This window comes from Momordica charantia (assembly GCF_013281855.1).
Source record: "Momordica charantia cultivar OHB3-1 chromosome 9 unlocalized genomic scaffold, Mcharantia_2.0 BLBB01000009.1, whole genome shotgun sequence".
NCBI classification, from domain to species: domain Eukaryota; kingdom Viridiplantae; phylum Streptophyta; class Magnoliopsida; order Cucurbitales; family Cucurbitaceae; genus Momordica; species Momordica charantia.
This window is the reverse complement of record NW_028275167.1, coordinates 29,259,899-29,282,734: the sequence shown is the minus strand read 5'-3', so window position 1 is coordinate 29,282,734 and position 22,836 is coordinate 29,259,899. Positions and strand designations below refer to the sequence as shown.

The following is a 22,836-nucleotide window of genomic DNA, read 5'->3' as shown; positions in this document are numbered from 1 at the left end:
TGTACAGTATGGAATTAAAAAGCAAGAAAATACTGAATTCAATTCAAGAATAGACAGTCAAATAGAAATGAATCAGAAATATAGAATTGGAAATATACAGTTCTCTCTTTATCCTTAATTTCAGACCAACCATGGTCAAATTGCAAATTCTCCGCCCTAGTTGAGCCCCCTAGCCAGGAATTTTTTCCATCACCATTGATGGTGTCAGAATGTTGAAGAGAAATGCTCAAGATCTTGCAGAAATAGAGCGAAAATCATAAATGGAGAGAGAGAGATGAACCATTCCAATTCCAACAGACCCTCAAAATTCTATTACCTTGTGACTTTTGGTAGATTAAAAAATTGTACATTTGTCTTAATGACTTCTAACGGATCTTTGGTTAATTGACAATTACTATGAATAATTTCGAAGTGGCACCTGAAATGGGAGCCAAATGGATTTTTGTGATTAATTACGTCAACGCATTGTGATCACAAGACTTCTGTCCATGAACTTGGCACCACCCACCTTCCCTTGAATTTCTTTAGGCAGAGAAATGACACGCCTCTGATCTCCAGCTTCTACCAACAGCTCAGACCCTCCCCTATACTGAGTTTCCAAAGAAAAGAACTAATGAGTCGCATGATGGTAAACTGCGATTCTGTCACAAATCTAGTGTCTGAGAAACATGCCTCGGACAGTTGGAAACTGGAATATAGACAAAATTGCAACGAGTGGAGAATCTTCCAAGTCAACTCTACAAAATGCATGCTTAAGCATTCACTAAGTCGAATGCATACTTTAGCATTATAATGAAGCCAAGGAGGACATTTGTTCTCCCCACTTTTTAACTCAATAGCTAAGTCATTCCTACCCCCATGATATATTCTCTTCTTATTTTAGGAAAAATGAAGAACATGTATATCAGATCATTAGAGCAACTTTTCTATGAAATCCTTAAAGGGATAGAAGAACATTCAAGAGCATTTACAGATTAGGGCAATAACCGACTAATAGAAAGAATGAACGTGCCTGGTAAAGCTTGATTTCTGACTTCTCGAAGCCTGGCATGAAAAGTGTAACCGATCTGTTTCCAGGATCGAATTTTACAGGTGATAGCAGACTGCTGATATGGCTTTTTGACGAAGACAGAAGGTCTCTCGGGCCTTTACTTGATGCATCATGCAGAACTGTGTTCCAATCTACAGGGGAACCAATTGAGAACTTTGGCATAAAGGCCAAAGATAAAGGGGAAAAGTTCTCCTTCAACCTAGAAACGGATTCTGCATCCAGGTGTGAAGAAATGAAAGCAAATGCACCAGAAATTTGTGCACCAGCTTGAATAGTGCAACCCCAGTACCGTAATGCAGACTGAACAGAGGCAGGACTAGTTGGATCCATCACTATAAAGCAGCCAAATTTACTTGGCTCTGAAAATGCAGAAGACCCTCTCTGCACCAAGAACCACCAATCAACAATTTCACTAGATTCCATTCATATTGTTTCATAAGAGTGCAGACCAAGCTTACCTCTAACATGCGTTCCAGTGCCTCCCATATATCTGTACTGGTTCTACCACTGAGATGGGAGCCTGGCCTGCTTATACCCATGGCTTCATCAACAAGCCTCAAAATTGAAGGAGTAGCCAATCTCCCAAGATCGGTTTTTTCAGCAGCGCTCCTCATATATTTTAGGTACAACCTATCCAAAGTTTTTTTAGGCTTTTAGTGATACATTTTTTCCCGTTTGGGCAGAGGGAGAGGGGGGAGAGAGAGAGAGAGAGAGAGAGAGAGAGAGAGAGAGCATCTTGAACCTCGCTTTACTGGCCGCTCCCATGATCCTTATTGTTTCCTCGGTGCTGATACCGTCATATATTACTATGTCATAGTTAGCTTTTCGGTCTCTTTGGGCCATATTCTCTGAGAACCCAAGAAATTTCTCAAGTAGAAGTACCGAGAAGACAGAATCCATTCCTGGAAGTACTCCAAGCTCTTCTCCAACCACCTATCAAAACATCAAGAAGATACATTGCAAATCCACCAAAGTAGAAACACTGAAAGGCAACCTTGCATTTAATGATGCACCATATTCTAAAGCTCACATACCCACCCCTTCAAGAACTCCTTGTGTCATGTTAAGACGAGAATCTGCTTGCCTTAGCTGTTTGAGAGGTTCAAGAAGCATCTGTAATCATTGACAAAAATAAGTCTGAAATCCAAAGCAGAACCATGATGACTGAAAGAGAAGTGAACGGAAAAACACACTTGAGTGGTTTCCAACCTAACAGCTGAGAGGTTGTGACCGCATTCGACGGGAGAATTCCCAATTTTACAATCCAGAAGATACTCAGACGTAGGGTCTTGATTATGTATCACCAGACACGTCCGCAGTCCAGCCAATGCAAAGTGCTGATGACCCATCAAATAAAAGAAAATACATAAAACGAAAAGTAAGCTAGAAATTTGTGATAAGATCCAAGATGCATCCATCTATTAGATTCAGAAGGACACCGCACAAATATTATGATTGGTGGTCCATAAAATCCCATGCCAAACAGGAAAACGGGACAAACTCAAACAGTTCGTGTTTAGATCAGGAATGCGAGTAATCAAGCATAGAGAAAATATAGCAGAACGCAATTTCAATCTCAAGCACAGAAGTAGGTGTCCGCAGGCAATAACACACAAAATCCCAGAACCCAAAAAAAATCAGAAAGCATTGGCCAAAAAATAGTCAAGAAAAAGCGAAGATCTAAAAAGCCCCCCTCCAAAAAGAACACACGCAGACCTGAGCGGCGAATACCGCTGAAGAGGTCTTCCCCGAGCCGCCTTTGCCAAGAAAAGTGAGCAGCCTGGTTGGTTTCTGGTCCATAATCTCTTTGGAAGACTGGACTGGCAGAGCTCTTCTCCTGCGAGTAGATGCTGCTCTTCCGGTTCGAATTGGCATTGAAATGGGAATTGGGTTTCCAAAGAAAGAAGTGGAATATAGCAGAGACGAAGCCATAGAGCAATGTCCTGATAGGTAACTGGACTGGAACAGGTGGAGGAATTTCGCTTTATATCACCTCCATTTCCGCACTTCCCGCTCCGGCTCGGCTACCTAACCAAGACAAATTAGGATCACGTCTTTGTAAATTATGTCTAAAAAATTTATCAATTTCATGTTTAATACTTTGTTAAATTTTCAAAGGTGTCTAATAAATATTTCAACCGCCAACTTTGAGACTTGTTGGGTTAAGATTATAATATCGTGAGTTGTTGGGTTAAGGTCATGGTCCCTAAGTTTGATTGCTTTAGATTTTTTTCTCGTTAGCTCCATTTTTGTTAATTAATCGCGGAAAATACGTAAAAGAGACTCCGAATTCTATCCATAATACATAGTTTTCTTACCTCCTTTAAATTTTATTTACTCTCTAATCATTTTATCGTGACAAGGAACAATATTTTTGTTGAATAAATATACGCTGTACATGTGAATTGTGAATTGTGAACTTGATGAACACCAAAACTTGATAAAATAGTCGAGACACGTTTCAATAGTGCTGACCTGAAGACAATTATTTGTTCTGCACAAGTTGCTAGCAGACTACAACGATCGTCTCAACAGGATACAACAACTAACTCCGGTAGAACTGCAACCTCAACTACTTGGATCTGGCAAAGTTCTTAGACACTTGCTCTCAATACAAACAAGAACAATAACTCAAAAAGAAGAGAGAATTATTATGAGAGGAGGAGAATACTCAATTGAGATATGCTTGAATATCTCAAAATGAAGAAATCCACAATTATATATAGTTGTACAAACAAGTAACATCTCGCTCAAAATTAAACATATATATAACATTTTTACATATGTTACATAGATAACTTTAATACATGTATTTGTAACTTTAACAAAATAATAAAATAACTTAAAATTTAATAAATTAAATAAACAAAACCACTGTGATAATAAATAAGAATAATATTCACGAAGTATACGTGAATAATTTCTTTTAAGTTTCACTTTTTTTCACACCTTAAGAAACCAACAATTTTATCATACCCTCGAGATTGTTATCCCGAGTGACATTAATTTTTCATGTAATTGAGATTTTTTTTTCCAGCCCGTAGATACATTAGATTTTCATCTTTATTTTAACTAAAAAAGCTAATGGAAGGATTGTTTTTAACCATTGTAAAAGTTAAAGACTAAAATTAAAATTTTTAAACTATGGGAATATAACTAAAACTTGGTCCGAAGTAGTATAATTGAAACTACTGCACTCACGTGTATATCTATTTTTATAACTCTTGCACCAAAAAAAAAAAAGAAAAAAATTAATGCTCTCGAAGGAAATTTTTTATCCTCATATTTATTGTAATAAAAGAACAAAAATGATCATAGTTCCTTCTTCCTTAATGTGAGATGTTGAAATCTACACCCCATATTTATTTATTTTATTAGAAAAACAGAGTACTATATAAGCACAACAGCGCCAATTAAATCGAATCAGTCGACCAAACGATTGCTTGTTTCCTTAAATTCGCACCGGGAGATTGAAACGGGAGGAAGTTGAAGGAGCCGACGACGATTCATAATGGTATGTAATTTCGTTTTCCATTCTAGGGTTTATTGGTATATGATCTGATTCTATGTGTTCGTAGAAATCAGGGTTTAGAATCGATTAGGTCTTTTCTTGTCTTAACATAGCTTAGCAGTTACATTTGAGGAAATAATTTATTATCGGATATCGTTCTTTCGTAGGCGAATCAAACGATTTGGTAATTGGAGTTATTATTACTCCTAATGATTGTTTTAGGTCGAAAATCGTAGAATCTATTGTTGTATTTAACCAGAAAACGATTCGATGGAGATGGTTCTTGCATGGATTATGCAAAATAATTAGGGTTGTCTTGAAAAGCTATTTATGAACCCGTGTTCTGTATATGTTTCCGGAACTCATAATTTTGGAAGAAAGAACAACTTCTTGTCAATTTGTCAGTACACTTTGAATCGTGAAAGGAAAGCAAGATCTTTTTTTGTTATGTTTTTCTTTCCAGAAAAACGGTTAACCAAAATGCCCTTATTAAAAAAAAAAAAAGAGAGAAATTTGTTCTGAACTGCAGAATTTTTTTTGGAAATAGTTTTCACAAATTTGCAGTGATAACTTTCAGTACTGATTCTGTTTGAATGGTTGAGTATCTCAGACTTCCTTTGCTGTTCAATAGAGTTGACTCTTAAATTGATAGGCATCATCTCTGTCCTTTACTTTATTAATTTGGTAGATTGCGTTTCATGTGAAACTTCAGCCTGGAAGTCTATTAACTTGGTATGCAAAGTTGATCATGTATATATGTATATTTATAATTATTTTGTTGATTTTTTCTACTGTATCAATTGGTTATCCTTCAATGAAATATAAACAAATTATTGGCTACAAATGTCAAATTGTTGAGGCTTACAAGCCATTTTTTGTCTGCATTTTTCAGTCTTCACTTGCAGCTGCTAGAGCAGACAATTTTTACTATCCACCAGAATGGACCCCAAAACAGGTATCTCTCTTATTCAACCATATTAGTAAAATAACTTTCCCTAAGGAAATATCCATATCGTAACATAGATGCACGGATTTTCAGTTTCTCACGCTGAATTTTCCTTTTCCCAGGGGTCTTTGAACAAATTTCATGGTCAACATGCTTTGAGAGAGAGAGCAAGGAAAATAGATCAAGGCATCTTGATAATAAGGTATGTAGCTAAGAAGTATACATCCTCTCAGTGGCTCAACATTATTGGCTGAATTTGGCCTGGGATTGTTGATATCATTTGATAATGTAAAAAACTTATTTAAACTTTGGAGATAGGCATTCGTGCCATAAAAGGCATTTTGTCTTATTCATTTTTTAAATTAAAAAAATCTAAAGTGTGGTGTTTGGCTCCAAAGCATGCATCTTAGTGAAATGTGTTTATTTTTTAAAAAGTATACATCCTCTCATGGCTTGGTGTTTTGCCTAGGTGCTCTTTTTAAAAAGGGGGTTGCGTTGTTTTTGGAGTGAGCAAGTTTCCATGTCGATCATTTAATTCACCAATTCTATTTTCTAACTAATTGAAATGTGTTTATTTTTTTTAGGTTCGAGATGCCTTTCAATATATGGTGTGGTGGCTGCAACTCAATGATAGCAAAGGGTGTTAGGTTTAATGCAGAGAAGAAGCAAGTTGGAAATTATTATTCTACTAAGGTATTGTACATGTCCAATATTACATATTTGGCTTTTGGTGCTTGATTTGAAGGTTTACTATGCTATGAGACTATGACCATGAAATTGGCACACACACAATGTTGTACCATGTTATTAAGCATTTGCACTTCTGATTCATTCTAGAACTAGGTTTTGGTATTAAATATTTAGTTATTAACCTTGTTACCCTGACCACTGGACTAGTGTTTTGGAATCACGATGATGTGCTGATTGGAAATTAAGTTTATAAACTGTTTCTGTTTTTTGTTTTCCTTGTTTTTTATAAAGTATAATTTTTAAACAGAACAACATGTTTGGATCACTTTGTTCTGTTTGGTGAACTGTTTCCCTCGAAATACAAGTTGTGTTGAATAGTGATTTCTTGTGGTCGTATCATTTATTTAGAAAGAACGTTATCAGTTTTTAATTTTTATAGACAAGTCTACAGAAAGTTTTCAAAAACTGTTGTGCAGAAAACCCAAACAGCTTCTGAATGACTAATTTTCTCTTCTTGCCTCTTTCAGATATGGAGTTTTTCTATGAAGTCAGCATGCTGCAAACAAGAGATTGTTATTCAGACAGATCCAAAAAATTGTGAGTACGTGATCATTAGTGGTGCACAACGGAAGACTGAGGAATACGACGTTGAGGATGCAGAAACCTTTGAACTCCCTGCAGATGAAGGTGATTGTTAACATCACTAACATTTATTTTCCGGGGTGGCTAAATTTATTTATCTTTTCATCTGGGTTCATTGTTAAATCTCCCGTTCTTGACATTTACAAGCTGAAATCATAATGAGTCTGTGAAGGAGAGTCTCATCATAGATATTGAAAGCTGGTGGTTTAATCTTTCAGAATGTTATTTTAACTCTTTTTTAATATTTTTTTACAGAAAGGGGTAAGCTTGCAGATCCATTTTATCGACTTGAACACCAGGAAAAGGATATGCAGAAGAAGAAAGAGGCTGAGCCAGTGTTGGTGCGCCTCCAGCGACTCTCAGATTCTAGGCATGCGGATGACTATACTCGGAATAGAGCACTTCGGGCTCAGCTTAGAGTATGTCGTAACTACCCTGTTTCCCATCTCTTTTCATTCTGCTTTCAACCTTGAAGGATCGTTCTAACATACTTTTATCCATCTTCTCAGAGTCAAAAGAAGAGAGTTGCTGAAGAAGAAAAAGTTTCTCGTAAGATGGGCCTCGGCATACGATTGCTTCCCTCAGCTAAAGAAGATGCTGCAGCTGCAGCTTGTACGAAGTTCTCTTCAAAGTTTGAGAAGAACAGAAGGGATAAACGGGCATTGATTCATGCATCCTCGATATTTGATGGATCATCCGGATATTCCATGCCTGATAAGAAACGATTAGAACTAGAATCCAAGAGAAGGAAGATCTGTGCATCTGCAGCTTCAAACATACTGACAGGGGGCTTCAAGCCATCATCTTGGTCACGAAGTGCTGCTAATTCAAGCAAGCACGATGGAACTTCTGTTACTGCCAGACGACTTTAGCGTGCTTGCTTTTTCCAATTCTAGGTCTAGCCGTTGGTTTCATTTATGTATATAGATTTTATGTGGGCTTATCTGAGGTTTTTTAGAATCCTATTGGAACATGTTGGGGCCATTTCTGGCCAATGTGCAAGAATTCTCTCAGAACGTTGAATATGCTTCGTGTAACATCAGTGTATATTTCAGCTTGTACAATTTTTCCACTTGATGAATTGTGTCTGCTGTGTAGTATTGCCGGCGGAGGGGATATCGAGGAGATGGACAGTACCAAATCTGGGTTAATATCCCTCGGTTCGACCACAATTTCTTTATGTTAAAAAATTCCCCCTACATCGTTGTCTATGAAGGCCAAAGTTGCCTACCATGGACACAGGTTTCAGCATGTCTTCACTCTTCATCCCTGTTAACAGTGAATGAAGCTAAGAGAAACAGGGAGACGTGTTGATAACAGTGGTGTCCTAAAGACGAACGTACTCTTTAAGAATCTGGCAGTCTCCTGTTCAGATTCCTTCCTTCACTTTTCTGTGAAACAGTAGATTTTTGCATTAGAAATGGGATATTATGTTGTTCTTAGTTGGGCAATACTGCCAGACCCTGAATCACGCAACTGTGATAAAATAAACAACTAGCAACCAAATCTAATCCACCAAAATAACTAACCTGATTATGATAAAAGAGCTGCCTTCTGTCGGTTCACTTCCAGTACGGCCAAAGAGTCATCAAGCCCGAGACAGAGGAAAAAGAACTCCTTAAAAGTAAGATCTCTTCTCAATGGGATGGTGTTTTTGAGCCTAATAATGCAGCACTTTTCATGTTCACTTTCTACTGAACAGTCTCTTTCACAGCTTGTGTTTATTGTCCTGATATAGGGGCAAGGATCTGATCGTGTGCATTTTTCCTCACATTCTACGTTTGGTGGTAACCAAGAATGTATCTGCAGCATATGAATGGATTTTTTCCAAGCTTTCAGGTCAGTACTCTACTGGTTAAACAATCCGTTTTCTTCCTGTTCTTCTCTCTCTATGTTTCTCTCTCATATGGTGAATTGTGGCATGTGATCTGGTTTATTCTATCAAGAGAATGACACTAGAAACTAACGTACGTCTCCAAATAAGTCAAATTTTCTTGTACTAGTTTTGGTAGAAAGAAATTGATATGATCATTTACACCTATTTGACTAGAGTAAGACCATTACAAATGTCTAATATTTGGCTAAAGCTTCTCTAGATTCGATGTAATAAATAGCTCTCTCACTTTAATCAATTAAAAATCTGCGTTTTCAGAGTGATTTTAAAAACACACACCAGAATACGTGGCCATGCAAGTTGCAAACAAGGGAGTCTGCAAAAAGTGTCACATCAACTTCAAATGCCATGCCCCTGTGCTTGACTTTTTAGCCTCCCCCATCAGTCATTTTTGCATAACATTTTCTCCTCTCCATGTATTCTATTTCTGTAATGTCAGTCCTTTCCCTTTTTATGTTAGCCACTCATTACTTCACTTCCCTTTCCTTGGTGCTTTTGTTTTTTGAACTTCCCTTCCCTTCAAATAGCGAAGTCCACAGTGGAGCTAAGACAACAAACAAGAGAGGCAGTCTAGCACAAGATATGGGTTCCTCCTGAAGTTGCTGTTTGAACCATTGGTGACATAAAAGGTACTTCATTCTGCTTTGATATATAGCTCATGTTGATTTGGGTAGTTTTATTTCATGTTTGTTAATGTGAATTTGGTTGTTAAATCTTTGATGTGTTCGAGATGAAACTTATCCATTTCTGGTCTAAGTTTGCATGAATTTGCTTGTTGGACTTTAAGCAACTTGTAATCTTGTAAATATGAAAATATGTCGTCACAACTTTAACAATCATTTTCTTGAATAAGGAATCCCAATGCCTCTTTGGAGACAACAATTCATTTGTTCACTCTCTTTTGAGACATTTAGTGCTTGTTTGGTAGAGCTGAAGCACACCATATTATTTGACTTAATTTAGGGCTCTCACCACTTTTATTTGCACCTTATAAAAGATTATCAAACCTCATCTTTTAATTAAAAGATGATTATTTTAAATATCATCATCTAATAAAATATTATTCTACTAAAAGATTATCAAACCTCATCTTTTAATTAAAAGATGATTATTTTAAATATCATCATCTAATAAAATATTATTCTACTACTCTCTGTTTCACAAGAGAAAGTCTCTTGTACCAAGTCAGCTCTTCTAATACATCATTTTATTCAATAGAGCTTAATAATGAATCACGTGTGAGATGACATGGACTCGCTATTTTTGCTCAACATGTGAAAATTTTCATGTAGGGGATTACCACTTGCGTGTTAGGCATACGAGGAAATGTATATACCTTAAACTTAGGGCATCATTGCTATGAGCCTATGATAACTTTTTTGGTCAATGAGCTCTAATCCCCACCGTTGTATTGATGTGTTGTGATATTGTCCATCTTAGACACAAAATAACATACTAATGAATGAAAATTAAATTTGAAATGTTTTTCTCCAAATCAATCAAAATCTTGGCTGCACCCATAAGAGAAGAAGGAAAGAAAAGATTTTTTTTTTTTATTACGTGGGTTGTAAGTTCAAACTCGACTTTTTGGTCGGACATAGATACCTTAACCAGTTGAACTATGTTTCGATTTGGCCGGAAAGAAGTCAAAATACAGAAATATCTTTGTTTTCTACCCAACCCTTATGCTAGAGTTATGACCGGAGAAGTAATTGTACTTTTCTTTAATTAAAAAAAATCACAACTTTATCATTTTCATGAATAAAACTTGCCTAGTTTTGGTAAATAGTTATAACTTTTCATTCCCAATTGATCAATAATGTTATTGTTCTATACATAAGAAATAGAGTCAATGATGGATTCTAAGGAATTCCTATATTAATTTTTAAAAAATAAAATCTTGTAATATAAAAGAAAAAAGTAACCTTATCTTGATCATTTTATTATAGTAATTTTTCAAGAAGATAAATTAATAAAGATGAGATGTTATAAAAAAACCTATTTAGAGTTCAAAATCTCCTATCTTTACTTTGGCTATAATGTATTTGTTTAGATACGTTTAAGTGTGCAATAGTTCAACATTTTAAGCTCTCTAAAATTTTTTTTTTTTTCAAAATCTCTTAAAACTAGTTGTCACAAATGAGTCAATATATATATTTTTTTATAAACATATCATATCATCATTTTATTAATAAAATTAAAGATAATAACTATGCACGAATATAAGAATGACGAAATTAAGAAACAAGAAACAAAGTGAACTGTAGGCGCTACTAAAATTGCTCCCTCTCCCACAAATTGTTTTCATATTTTCAGATATGTGTTTGGTAGCAGATTTAGTAATTGAATCTTAATTTGAACAAATGTTCAATGTGTGTTTTGTAATATATTTGTAAACCCTAGGCAGTTACAAATTAAATTTTAGTTTGATCTATAAACTTATATTAATTAATTTATTAACATTTTTTTTATAAATTTTGTATAATTATTATTTTAGGAGGTTACATAATTTATAATACTTTATATTTTACATGTTTTAATTTTAACCAACATAAAATGAGTTCGAAGTAATATATTTATCATTTTTAATGTGTAATTCTACATCTTAAAAATTTCAAATTCTGAATCAAAAAACACTGAAAATATAAAAAAATCTCGTTTTCAGAATTTCTACCGTTTGGATCGCAGAATCCGAATACAGTTTTCAAAAACGGATCTCCAAACAAAACAGGCCTTTAGTTTTTGAAATAAATTCTTGACATGAACAGTATATTGTTTGTTAATGATTAATTTTGAACCTGAAAAAGCATAGATAAAAATGTTATGAAAATTTTCAAAATGTTCAAAAAGCTACTGCTTAAAGTTAATGAATGATCAAGATTCAAGCTGTCTCACTGAGAGAAAAAAAATGGCGTTTGGTAAAAAGGAAATAATATTCTCTGTCTAGGCAAAGATTACTTTAGTCAAAAAGAAAATGATATACACCAAGAGATCATGGAAATCTGAATGAATGTATACAAATTACAAGCTAGGCTAGGCAGCCGATCACACCATTATTAAATTCAAGTACTACAAAGAAAAACAAAATAAAAAGGCAGCTGATTTATGAGTATTACACTAATTTTAAGGAACATTTATTCATTGCAATGAGACATAGGAAAAGAACATATATATCTAAGACTAAACAAAAGCTTAGATTCTGTCGGAAATTACAAACGATCAAGCTTCCTCATCCCTTGAATCTTGTATCGTTGATTTTCTTGCTTGATTCTCCATAGAAGACCAGCTCGGCAGCTCATGATCAATTTCATCTAGTTCCAGCCATTCAAACCTGAAAATTACAGGTACATTATTCCCTTTTGATTTCAATTTTGTATATGTCAATGCTATTAATTTATTTACTTACTTCGTGTTTCTAAGGTACTATCTCTTACGACTAAAAGGTTGTAAGTTCGAATCCTCACTCCCACTTGTTGTACTTCTTCCAATAAAAAGAAAAAGGAAAAAAAATAGTCTTCTTCTAGCTAAGTTTGTGAGTGTATTGAGTGAAAAAATAAAAAAAAAACTAAATACTATAGGTTCTACATATATATAATATGATAAGAGCAAACCTTGAAATAGTAGCAAGTAATCTTGTTTTATAACATAATCTTATATTTACAAACCTAAGTGACCATTGCGCATTTGTTTTATAACATAATCTATCCTACGATAATCAAGTTTAGATTGAAAGAAACAACCATTCTTTGAGATGATGTTGGAATCATGGCTTCCTCTTGGATATCTAAATGATCATCTTTATTTTGTAATTATGACATTGCATCGATTTTCTTAATTGAATTGGACTACTTTTTTATATTCTATAGGTATGTATCTCACATATTGCAAATAGTCTCTTGGTCCCCAAAAAGGGAAAAAAAAAAAAAACCGAAGGGTGTCCATGATTTCTCTAATGTCAACCTCAGCTATATTTGAGCATTATTCCTATCCCTTTATCGTAAGTTTAAATCCTATATTTATGATGTAATATTCTAAAAGAAGAAAATTACGTTACTTGATGAGTAGAAATTGAAATTGAACTAGGGTTTTGCTCTTTGGCAGAAATAGCATTTTGATCCCAATAGTTTTCCTTCGGATAGAATAATGCGGATGTCTTGAATTTTAAGTTCAGTAGAATAGTTTTCAGGGAAAATTTCATTTTTTTACCTAGGTATTTAAATTTAGCTTTGGTTTATCAATTTCAATCTTAAAGCTTTGAATTTCTATCGGTTTAACTCATTTGAATAAGTGTGGTAATTAATACCTTCTCGAAACCAAATTCGAAAATTACCCCACCAACCAAACCAGTAATTACTCATACAAAATTCAACCAACAAAAGCACCCAAAACCATATCACAGAAAGAACCCAATCTAACAACTTTACTAAAACCCTAGCCAACTCTTAAACTTACCTGCAGGTGATGCTTTCATATCCATGGAAGAATCAGCAAGATGAACCACTTTATTCTCACAGTGATTGGAAACCCGAATTGGGTTTGGTTCAAAATCAAGTTTTGATTTCTCCAAACGAAGAATCAGCTTCTCCCTCGTCCTCTCCCTCGCTCTGGCCCTCGCCTTACATCTCGATTCTTTATCCACAATACGCAGTTTCCTTCTTCTCTTCTTCTCTCTGGGAACTTCCTCAAAAACCGATAAATTATTATTTTTGGAATCACAACTTTTGGCGTCGTTGCAACAATTGGGCAGCCCGGCGAAATACTTCTCCTTGAGTTCCTTAATTGCACTTCTGGATTTGGTGAAAAGCCACTCCACGGTCTTGCTTGCTTTGTCAAATCCAAGCATGTCTTGTAGATCGAAGAAACTTCTAGCGATTTCTAGGGACAGCCTCATCCGCCTGTCTCTTGGCCCTTTTGAGGTGCAGATCTTGCTGTGTCTGTCCTTGGTCGTGCTTCTTTTTGTTCTACAAATTGGGTTTTTGGTGATCTTCTTGATCTCCTGATCTTTTTTGGTAATGTTCTCGGCCTCATTATTGGCGCGTTCAGATTCGACCCCAACTTCTTGATCAGGAGCAGGATTGGTGCCATGAAATTGCTGTTTTTGATAGTACAACAAAATGAATTCTTCATCAAGAAAAGGGTTGTAGCTGTAGTTGTAGCAATCAATGAATTGTAAGGAAGGTGGGCTGTGTTGTTGTTGTTGTTCTAATATTGTAGAGAAGGTAGGGTTTTGATTTTCATCATTGATGGAGGAAGTGGTGATCTGGTTCATAAATGGAAATGAAGAGATTGGATTGCTGCTTGAAGCAAGCATTTTTCTAAAAATGGATATATATTTTTATAGCCTCAAAAGAAAAATGAAGGATCGTTTGGGAATCTGATATAAGAGAGGAATCCAAATTCTGGGTGTTGGAACAAAGAAAGAGAAAATGATGGAGAAGAGAAATATATGATAAGTTCTTTTCTTTTCCCTTTTTCTTCTTTTTGAGAATATTACACCACGTGTTGGTGTAATCTAAATGGTTCAGGTAGAAATTCGAATCTACAATCTCTTAACTTAACCTTTTTTTAGGATTGTGACGAAGAGAAAAAGTATAAATAGTAGAAATGAATGTCTGTGTTGTGATATGAAAGGTTGAGGGAGAAGGGTTTTAATTTGTTTAGGGATTTGAAAGATGAAATCTTGATTAATTGGGGTGTTGAAATGACAGTATGGAATTATGATGAGAGAGTTAATTAAGGAGGGGGATAGAGATATTGAGCACAACCCAGAAGAAATGGAGACATCTCACGTGATTGAGGATAGAATGAAAGCAACTTATCGAATTATTTTTGAAAAAGGAAGTGACAGAGAGAGGACTCAGTGCTCACAAATTAGAGCTTCAAAAACATTCAAATGGGAGAGTATTAAGCATAAATTGGTACGCCTAGAGAGACAGAAAAGAGGAGAGGCCGTAAATGAAGTACTTTTCTTTAGCCTGCTTTAATTACCTCTCCATGTAAAAGGTGAATTTTTTTTTTAATTTTTTTCTGAGCAGGAGACTGAATGTCACGTCAAAGATTCTTTGACTGCTCCATTTTTAATTTCAAGCTATGAAGGTTATCTTACATGCCAAATAATGTGTCATTTTCATTTGCATTTTCATATACATCAGCCAGCCAATGAGTGACTTATTGCCTTCCTTAGCTCAGATATATCTGTACTCGATAAGAAGTAATGATTCATTGTGGACCTCAGCTTCATATGCCGTTGCTTTGTAAATTTAATCTTATACTAATTAGTGATGATATACTTATGATAAATCCTATATATATACACGAATTTAATGGTATGAAGAGTACATGAAATTTATTTCTCCATTGCCCATATATTTCAACCTTCCTATGGATGCGTTTCTTCGAGATCTTCACGATATACATCGTTCTTCCTGCTGGTGTTGATGCCTTCATACGGGAATGCATAAATATCACTCTCTCAAACATCGGAAATGTGCTTTGGTGCAATGGTTTTTGCTCTATCCTTTGGTTTATTTGGCTCGAGAGAAACAACCGTCTCTTTTCAGATAGATATAGACTTGCAGCTCTTCTATGAGATGATATAAGAACGACTGCTTCCTCTTGATCATCTAAATCAAAGTTCTTTTGTAATTATGACATTTCCACCCTCTCTTTAAGTTGGAGCGCTTTCATTTAGCCTCTCTTTGTTGTATGTTTCTCATATACCTTTTGAAATAATGGTGATTTTGTTTTTTTTTTAAAAAGAGTATATGAATTTTTTTTAAAAAAAATCACATATAATATGAGGAATTTACTGTCGGGAATGCCAACAATATAGATCTATGGTATAAGTAGAAAAGAATTAGTTGGCCAAAAGATAAAAGCATGCAATTTTTCGATGTATGTGAGGTCTTTTTGGGTGGAAACTAAAGCAAAGATATAACGATTTAAACTCAAATAAACAATATCATACATTTGTAGAAATATATAGAGAGAGGATGATCGGTTATCTTAATTAGTGGAATCAAAACTATGTCCAGGTGCCAAATGGTTTGAGAGGGACGATTTGTTTAATAATAATACAACAAAGAGAGGTTTACAAGAACATGTGATGCGCTCTAGAGATAGTTGGGTGATATTAGAGGAGAAATTGACTTAGATAAGAGCAAATTTTTGATGTTGACATGACAAATATAGATGACTTGCCTATTTAAAAGAACATTGTGGACGAGAAAAATAGTATGACTATGAAATCAGAAGAAATTGTGTGTTAAATTGTTTGAAAAGAGGATTGTTCGGAAATGTGAACAATGCCCTATCTACTGGTACGAGAAATTTTGGATGAAATCTAAAACAAACCTATGAAGGATTTTGAGTACCACTATGGAAATATAGGATTAATATATAGTCAGAACAATTTGCATACTCAACATTCCTCTTCCTTTTGTAATCTGCCATGATTTTTCTGATTAGATCACTCAGGGCATGAAATGAGTTTTATATTACAAGTACTGAAAATTTTCAGTCATTTGTGGTATCTTTCTCAAATGTACATTAAATTATATTCTATACGGAATTGGTCCAAGAGAATTTTGACAATAAATTAATTGAATAATTTGGTTTGTTTACATTTATGCTTTAAATAATACAACACTAATTTTACAAACTCATCCTAATAGAGTTAAATTAGATTCCTCATTGGTTCTCCTGCATATTACAACACTATTTTTTCTTTTTAAAGAAAACATTTCATTTAGGAGGCATGTGAGAAACATGCCTATAAAAGAAAGAAGCTATATGGAAGTATTCCAATTAAACGAAATGGTAGAAATATCATCATTACAAAAGGATGTGATTTTGAGAACGAGTAGAAGTCAGAGCTTTAACATCTTCCTAAAGGCGAGCACAAGGACATAATTTGTCCAAGAAAAATCGATTGTTTCTTTCCAACCAAAGATTCCACCAACACTATTTTACTAGAGAATGGACCTACTGCTATCCGAAGAGGAGGGGCCTCAACGAGAAAAATCTCACAATAGGGTAGATGAGAGACTGATAAAGAGTAGTGAAGATGATTCCATAAGCATATTGTGCATGAACAATGGAACATCAAATGACCTAATGATTCATTCGAACAATTAATGGCATAAGACACAACAAATGATCTAAAGTTAAATTAGATATAATAATTTTCTCTGAGGCGGCGGATCAGACTTACCATTTATATAAATTCGGATCATATACTCTTAAAAATTTTATTTTAATCCTATAGTTTCATTAAATCTTACTGATCGTGGTTATTGTCATCAATCATGAGACGTTAATTTTTATGAAAAATTAATGCAAAGTTTTCTTTTTAACTCACTAAACAATTGAGGGGAGTGTTGCTATTTAAGTAAACTTGTGCATATTTGGAGGCAAAGGGTAGAAGAGAGATTCAAAAAGGGGTATTAGACGTAGTCAAATATTTGCAAAAGCCCTAAATGAATAATACCATAGAGAGAGTGAGGTGGAATTGTTGCCATCAAATCTGGTGCATTTCTGTGGCAAATGTTATTGCTCCCTAAAAGCCAAACATTACTAAAATCCAATCTTTATAATTTCTAACATTTACAAACTCAATTTCAGGAGGCTTCAACAACTTCATTCATATATGCTTTATAACATAACCTATATAATAATCTAGCAAAAACCAAAACCTTTTCCCATGAAATGGGCCTTCAGAGTGGCCCAAATCTCCCAACTATGGGCTCTGAGCCAAAATCTCTTTAATTTCAGGAATGATAAAATAGAGATAATAGATAGAAATTTCAAATTTGGTTGTTATGGGTGGGATTGGGATGAAGCCGTAAAGAACTGGTCTTTGGATTCTTGAAATTTAAGTGTACTGAAAATGTTTTCCAATTGGTGTACGTGAAATAAATGGAAGTGGTAATTGACAAAGAATTGAGGTGTAATGCACTCAAAGCTTAAGTGGGTAAGTGGTGATCAAGTTTCTTCTCTGTTTTTTAGTTAAATCATAATTAATTAATATTCTAACCATATGCTCTCAAATTGATTGAGTGACAAGAGAACCACGGTTTTTAGATATTGGTGTGCTAAATGTTGGGAATTTTATAGTTTCCGGAGCTTAAATTTTCTTCTGCATAAATAATTAATTAACTTTATAAAAGCTATAAATCAAACACTATTTTATTTTAATTGTCTCGGTCCATCTAATCAACTAAGAAGACAAAATAAAGCATATTATTATTGTTTTGGGTTGGTGCGTAGGATTTATAAACTCTTCTTGTCCTCGTGAATAAGATGATTTATTTTAGTGGTGGGCTTTAATTATTCTATGCAGAACCTCGATCGCTAGTCCCAACGCCCACCATTTGGGAGATGCATGTTTTGGAGTTGCACTGCGAGTTTAAATACTATTTTCGTCTCTATAAATTTTCACCTTTTGATTTATTTTTAGAATATTTATTTTAACTTTTTACTATTTTCAACGTTATTTTAGTGGTACTTGAAAAAAACATTAATTTAGTGGTATTGAGACTGCATATGAATTAATAAATAATGTAGGTGGTTATCATAAGTTTGAAGTCCTTCCCTCTCAATTTACTATGAACCAATAAGTCACATGTGATGATAATTTTAGTTTATGAACTTTTAAAAAAGGATTGTTTTGATCTTTTTGTTTTCATTTTTATCTATTTTTTTTTCTATCATGATTTAAGTATGGTATACTTCACATACTAAATTTATAAAATTAATTTTCATGTAAATTTAGAACTTTGTAAATGGAGCTCAAAATGATCGTTATAAAAATTTTAAAATTAAAATAAACAAAAATTAAAAATATACCTACCAAGATATTTAAAGTGTGTGGAGAGAATTTTATGAGACGTCAGTATAGATATCATTGTTTAGTTTCATTTCTTCCTGTTGTTTTCTACTTGTTGAAATTTTTGTGGTGAAAAATAGTGAGAAATTAGATACATGTCGGTTGTTCTATAACCAAAGTGACACGTCAGAAGAAGAGGACGACACGTGGTAATCCACCGGCCGGCTATTGGATGGACTTGATTCGACGTGTCATTATATTTTGTTTCATGAAGAAAGAAACCCTTTGCTTGAGTTGAGGCAACGATGACGTCATTCTTCAGAATCGTTGCTGACACGTCGTCTACAATGTGGCTTTACAAATTACGACGAGTCGTCTGGAATTTGCTAAAAGGACAACTCGCTGTCTTCTTTACATTCCAGTTCATGTTTTACCTATCGTTTTATTTTATGATTAGATTACAAATTTAGCCTCCATAATCTGTATTTTAAGAAAAACCTCGTGCGACAATGATGTATTTATGAGATAAGATGACATATTATTGGTAAAAAATTAGATCCTTGCAAACAAAACAAATTAATACTTAATACTGTAACTTAAGAAGTATACATTAAGTAACACCTATTGAGATTCTACCAAAGTGAGCAAGCAGTCAAATTTTAGCTGTAAAAAGTTTTCTGATTTATAATTAAACTGTGCTTAAAGGCTTTACTTCTTATTTTAAGGATTTGAAATATATATATTTTAGCACAACACATTGAAGATTCGAACCCACGACTTCTTGATTTGTAGATATTTTATAACTAGTTATGTTTAATTTATTTTTTAAATACAACCAAGATTCGATCTCAAGACCCCTTTAGTTATCTCAACGAATTGAGTTAGATATATAATATCTAAAAAAAACATCAATAATTTAAACTCCTAACATAAGCCCCTAGAACAACTAACCCCACTAAAATGTTAAACTACAAAATTAATTTCACATTCTTTTACCCTTTCTCCTTTGTTCTCAACCCACCAATATTCCATATTTCTTCCTCCATAATCTATTTTTCTCTACAAGAGGAAGGTGATGAATTATATTGTAATTTAATTTACAGACCTTTTCATTTCTTATTTCTTGTTTGTATTTTAGTAAGAAGTAAAAGGTATATAGGACATAAATATTTGCCATAATTAAGGACCTTAATATAATCAATTATGATAGGTGATTTTTGTCTAAACATCTCAAACCAAATCTTGAGAACTTCTATTTTGTGTGTTGTGCCCAACAACCTCCTTGGATTAAATAGTTTGTCCTTATATACCCACATCACCATGTGTCAATGATAAAGAGCCTTTGAAAAAGAGAGCCCTCTCTTCATGATGTCCCTTTATTCAAGTCCACGAAGAAATAACCTAATTTCAGATAACAGATCTTTAGTTAAAGAAGATAAAAGACAGAGAAATGATCATGAATATATCATAAACATAAACATCATAAATTTGCTTACATTAGATTGATCAAGAAAAGAAGTAACTCCAATGAGATTTGAATATTATACAGATTTAAAACTCATAATTACCACTGTCTGATCTTTTACATCCCTTTTATCCCAACCTGTTGAGAGAACTTTTGGCCACAAGGAGACATTTCTCGCAGACACAAATGAAGGCCCCTTGGTGCGAAAGAATTCAAAACAAGAGTCATGATAAGCGAAAAAGGCCAATTTGGCTTCTCAATTATAATTCTGCAAAGGCAAAAGGGTAAAAGAAAGTTTCTGCTTTGATCAACTTAGCTCCTGATCTAAATCTCAATTTTTTTTTGTTATTATGATATCTCCGCCGTACCATTTAACTGGAAGCTTTCATTTAACCTTTCTTTGATATGTTTCTCACGTACTACTTAATGAAATGGTCGGTATCTTTTTCGAAAAGAGAAAATAAAATAAAAGATGAAAAGGGCAGATTTGGTTGAGAGCAACGTCATGACAGGGTGGGATTGATGTCATCATAAAACCCACCAAAATGGCCATTCTCTTGTGGCTTGTGGAGGCTAGTGGAGGTGCAGCTATCATCAATCCTTTGAATGCCACTATATATATATATACACACAAAATTAAAAAGCCACACCCAACACTCTCCTAAATCATTAACATGTTTTTAATACCATGTGCTCTTAAGATTTGCCCAAGATACTTGGCTGCTGCCCTGCCCTGCCCTTGTCATAATATTTATATATCACAACCCTCACTTTTCTCTCCCTTTTCAACATTTTTATCTTGGATTTCACATGAAATGTTGAGTAAACTCTCGAACTAATTCATTCAAAGAATAAGGGTGAGATTTTATGGGTTTCACAACAAATCTGAGTGGCCCCAACTAGTTAAAGTCTTTCTCTCTGTATCTTTACGATAATATAATTTTTGTTTATTTAAATGTAGGTGGGTTGAAAGATCACTTGATGTAGTAGCTGAAGTTTGAGTTGTTCGATCAAGTAAGAGAAACTCGATGAAATTCGTAACTGTCTCAAATTTTTTTTTTTTTATAATTGTCTGAATATTATGCTCCTTTTCGCCCGATAATTAGGATAAACACGAAAATTAAATCTTGTATAAAGATGGAGACCCCCAGTACGTCAAAACTCATTGCCATGGATAAAGAAAAACTATTTCAACATTAAAAAACAACAAAAACTAGAGCAAACATAGATTCGAAATTGTACCCAAGCATCATCCATTGGTTCTATTCCCGATTCATAACTCGAAAATTTTTCTGGCTCTTTGTTGAGAGCGCCAACAGGAGTTTAGCTCAACGGTAATTGACATATATCTCTTTGTTAAGAGAGCTTTAGCTCAACGGTAATTGACATCTGATTAAGAGATCATGAGTTCGAATATCCCACCCCACTCGCTCAGAAAAGTGTAGACGGGAAAATCATAATTTTATGTCAATAAAAATATTGAAATTAATATATACTGATCAAAATCTTAAGTGGACTCTTCTTCTTAGAACACGTTATCTATTAATAAAACTTAATTAATCATTGAGATTTATATTGTGGGATAATCGATGTTGATCCTTTTTAGTTGTAAATTTAATGGTTCTCGTATTCAACAAAGATCTAGTGAGCTTCTCTTCGACAGCTGTATGTTACATTAATTGAGCTCTATAATTATTGACAATCCTTAAAGTATGATTTAGTTAATTTTGGATATAGACTCGCATAATTTGGTTTTAGACTATCTTAATTATCTAACAAAACAAGATATATTGTTTGTTTCACCCTACGCCTACACAAAAGCTAATTAAGTCTTATTTCCGCCGAATTAATAATACATACTTTTTGAGTTGAAAAGAAAAGTCCGTAACTTTGAACACATCTCCAAAAGGGCATGATTGATAAACTTCAAATAAGGCAATGTAATTTATAAAATATATGAGTAAAAGAGAATTTTCACAGATAACCATGCAAAAGACGCCCGTGCTTTAGAGTGTTTCAAACTCAAAAGAAAACAAAGTTAAAGTCAGTATATGGAGCTTTGATAATGCTGAGGCAAAGCCAAAATAGACACCAAAAAGAGAGAGGAGAGATGGATTAGCGACACAAGACAAATAGACAATCGTGCTGAATTGTGGAGGCCAGAAATGAAAATGTTTGTACTTTGTTTAGAGTTTGTGTTGTGGTAATTAATCAAACAGGAACAAGAAAAAAAAAAAGGGAAAAACTTTTCATGTAATCTCTGTAGCTCAGAAAAGAGAGAACAAAAATAAGCACTTTTGAATCTTTGATTGGATCAGACAATGCTTAATTAAGACAAAAACTGAGTTCTTTTTTTTCTTTTCTTTTCTCTCTCTCTTTCTATCTCTGAACTATAATGTTGCTGAAAAGGAAAAGAAAGAAAAAATGGTGAATAGGTTTTTAATGATTTTTGCTTTTCTTTTGTAAGCCATGCTCTGCTAACGTAGCTGTGTTATTTACCAGAACTTGCCGGCCAGCAAAGACCCTCCACGCCTCTTTTTTTTTTCTTTGCTTTCTTGTTTTTGGCGCAAGGACTGCAGGGAGAGAGAATTAGTTGAGGCAAAATACCTCAAATAGGTCCAACCAAGTAGGAAAGGCAAAAAATGTTAGGCGTAGAAGCTAGAGTTTTCATATCTTGCGAATAGCATTCGGCTAATAGTGATTTTATACAGTGAATTTGTGAGGGAAAGCTTTGAGAATCGTACCATCCTTTCAAAAAAGTGACTGGAAACATCTATTATTATTCCCCTACAACTTGCTGCTGCCCTTTAG

General features: G+C 34.1%; 3 protein-coding genes across 3 annotated transcripts; 1 reads left to right on the top strand and 2 right to left on the bottom strand.

The window, feature by feature from the left end:
- Positions 1-9: 9 nt before the first annotated feature.
- Positions 10-3,107, bottom strand: LOC111018739 (P-loop containing nucleoside triphosphate hydrolases superfamily protein). Its single transcript, XM_022294967.2, has 7 exons — positions 2,768-3,107; positions 2,245-2,388; positions 2,090-2,164; positions 1,794-1,984; positions 1,510-1,681; positions 1,013-1,432; positions 10-589 (listed from the first exon to the last, which is right to left on the bottom strand). The coding sequence occupies exons 1-7, from the start codon at positions 2,981-2,983 to the stop codon at positions 458-460; spliced, it is 1,350 nt and encodes a 449-aa protein (XP_022150659.1). The 5' UTR covers positions 2,984-3,107; the 3' UTR covers positions 10-457.
- A 1,298-nt stretch (positions 3,108-4,405) lies between these two features.
- On the top strand, positions 4,406-7,912 carry LOC111018603 (uncharacterized). Its single transcript, XM_022294773.2, has 7 exons — positions 4,406-4,565; positions 5,455-5,517; positions 5,631-5,710; positions 6,093-6,201; positions 6,726-6,885; positions 7,096-7,259; positions 7,350-7,912. Exons 1-7 carry the CDS (start codon positions 4,563-4,565, stop codon positions 7,710-7,712), a joined length of 942 nt encoding a protein of 313 aa, XP_022150465.1. The 5' UTR covers positions 4,406-4,562; the 3' UTR covers positions 7,713-7,912.
- A 3,745-nt stretch (positions 7,913-11,657) lies between these two features.
- On the bottom strand, positions 11,658-14,936 carry LOC111018631 (uncharacterized). Its single transcript, XM_022294802.2, has 2 exons — positions 13,187-14,936; positions 11,658-12,065 (listed from the first exon to the last, which is right to left on the bottom strand). Exons 1-2 carry the CDS (start codon positions 14,043-14,045, stop codon positions 12,046-12,048), a joined length of 879 nt encoding a protein of 292 aa, XP_022150494.1. The 5' UTR covers positions 14,046-14,936; the 3' UTR covers positions 11,658-12,045.
- Positions 14,937-22,836: the final 7,900 nt, after the last annotated feature.

Bases quoted from the DNA above. Each gene is read 5' to 3' on its own strand.
- LOC111018739 (XM_022294967.2), bottom strand. From the start codon at position 2,983: ATGGCTTCGTCTCTGCTATATTCCACTTCTTTCTTTGGAAACCCAATT. The intron at 2,165-2,244 runs GTGTGTTTTTCC...CAATGATTACAG, and splicing joins TTAGGTTGGAAACCACTCAA to ATGCTTCTTGAACCTCTCAA. The intron at 1,682-1,793 runs GTTCAAGATGCT...AACTTTGGATAG, and splicing joins GGAGCGGCCAGTAAAGCGAG to GTTGTACCTAAAATATATGA.
- LOC111018603 (XM_022294773.2), top strand. The intron at 5,518-5,630 runs GTATCTCTCTTA...TCCTTTTCCCAG, and splicing joins CAGAATGGACCCCAAAACAG to GGGTCTTTGAACAAATTTCA. The intron at 7,260-7,349 runs GTATGTCGTAAC...CCATCTTCTCAG, and splicing joins CACTTCGGGCTCAGCTTAGA to AGTCAAAAGAAGAGAGTTGC.
- LOC111018631 (XM_022294802.2), bottom strand. From the start codon at position 14,045: ATGCTTGCTTCAAGCAGCAATCCAATCTCTTCATTTCCATTTATGAAC. The intron at 12,066-13,186 runs GTAAGTTTAAGA...TGTAATTTTCAG, and splicing joins TATGAAAGCATCACCTGCAG to GTTTGAATGGCTGGAACTAG.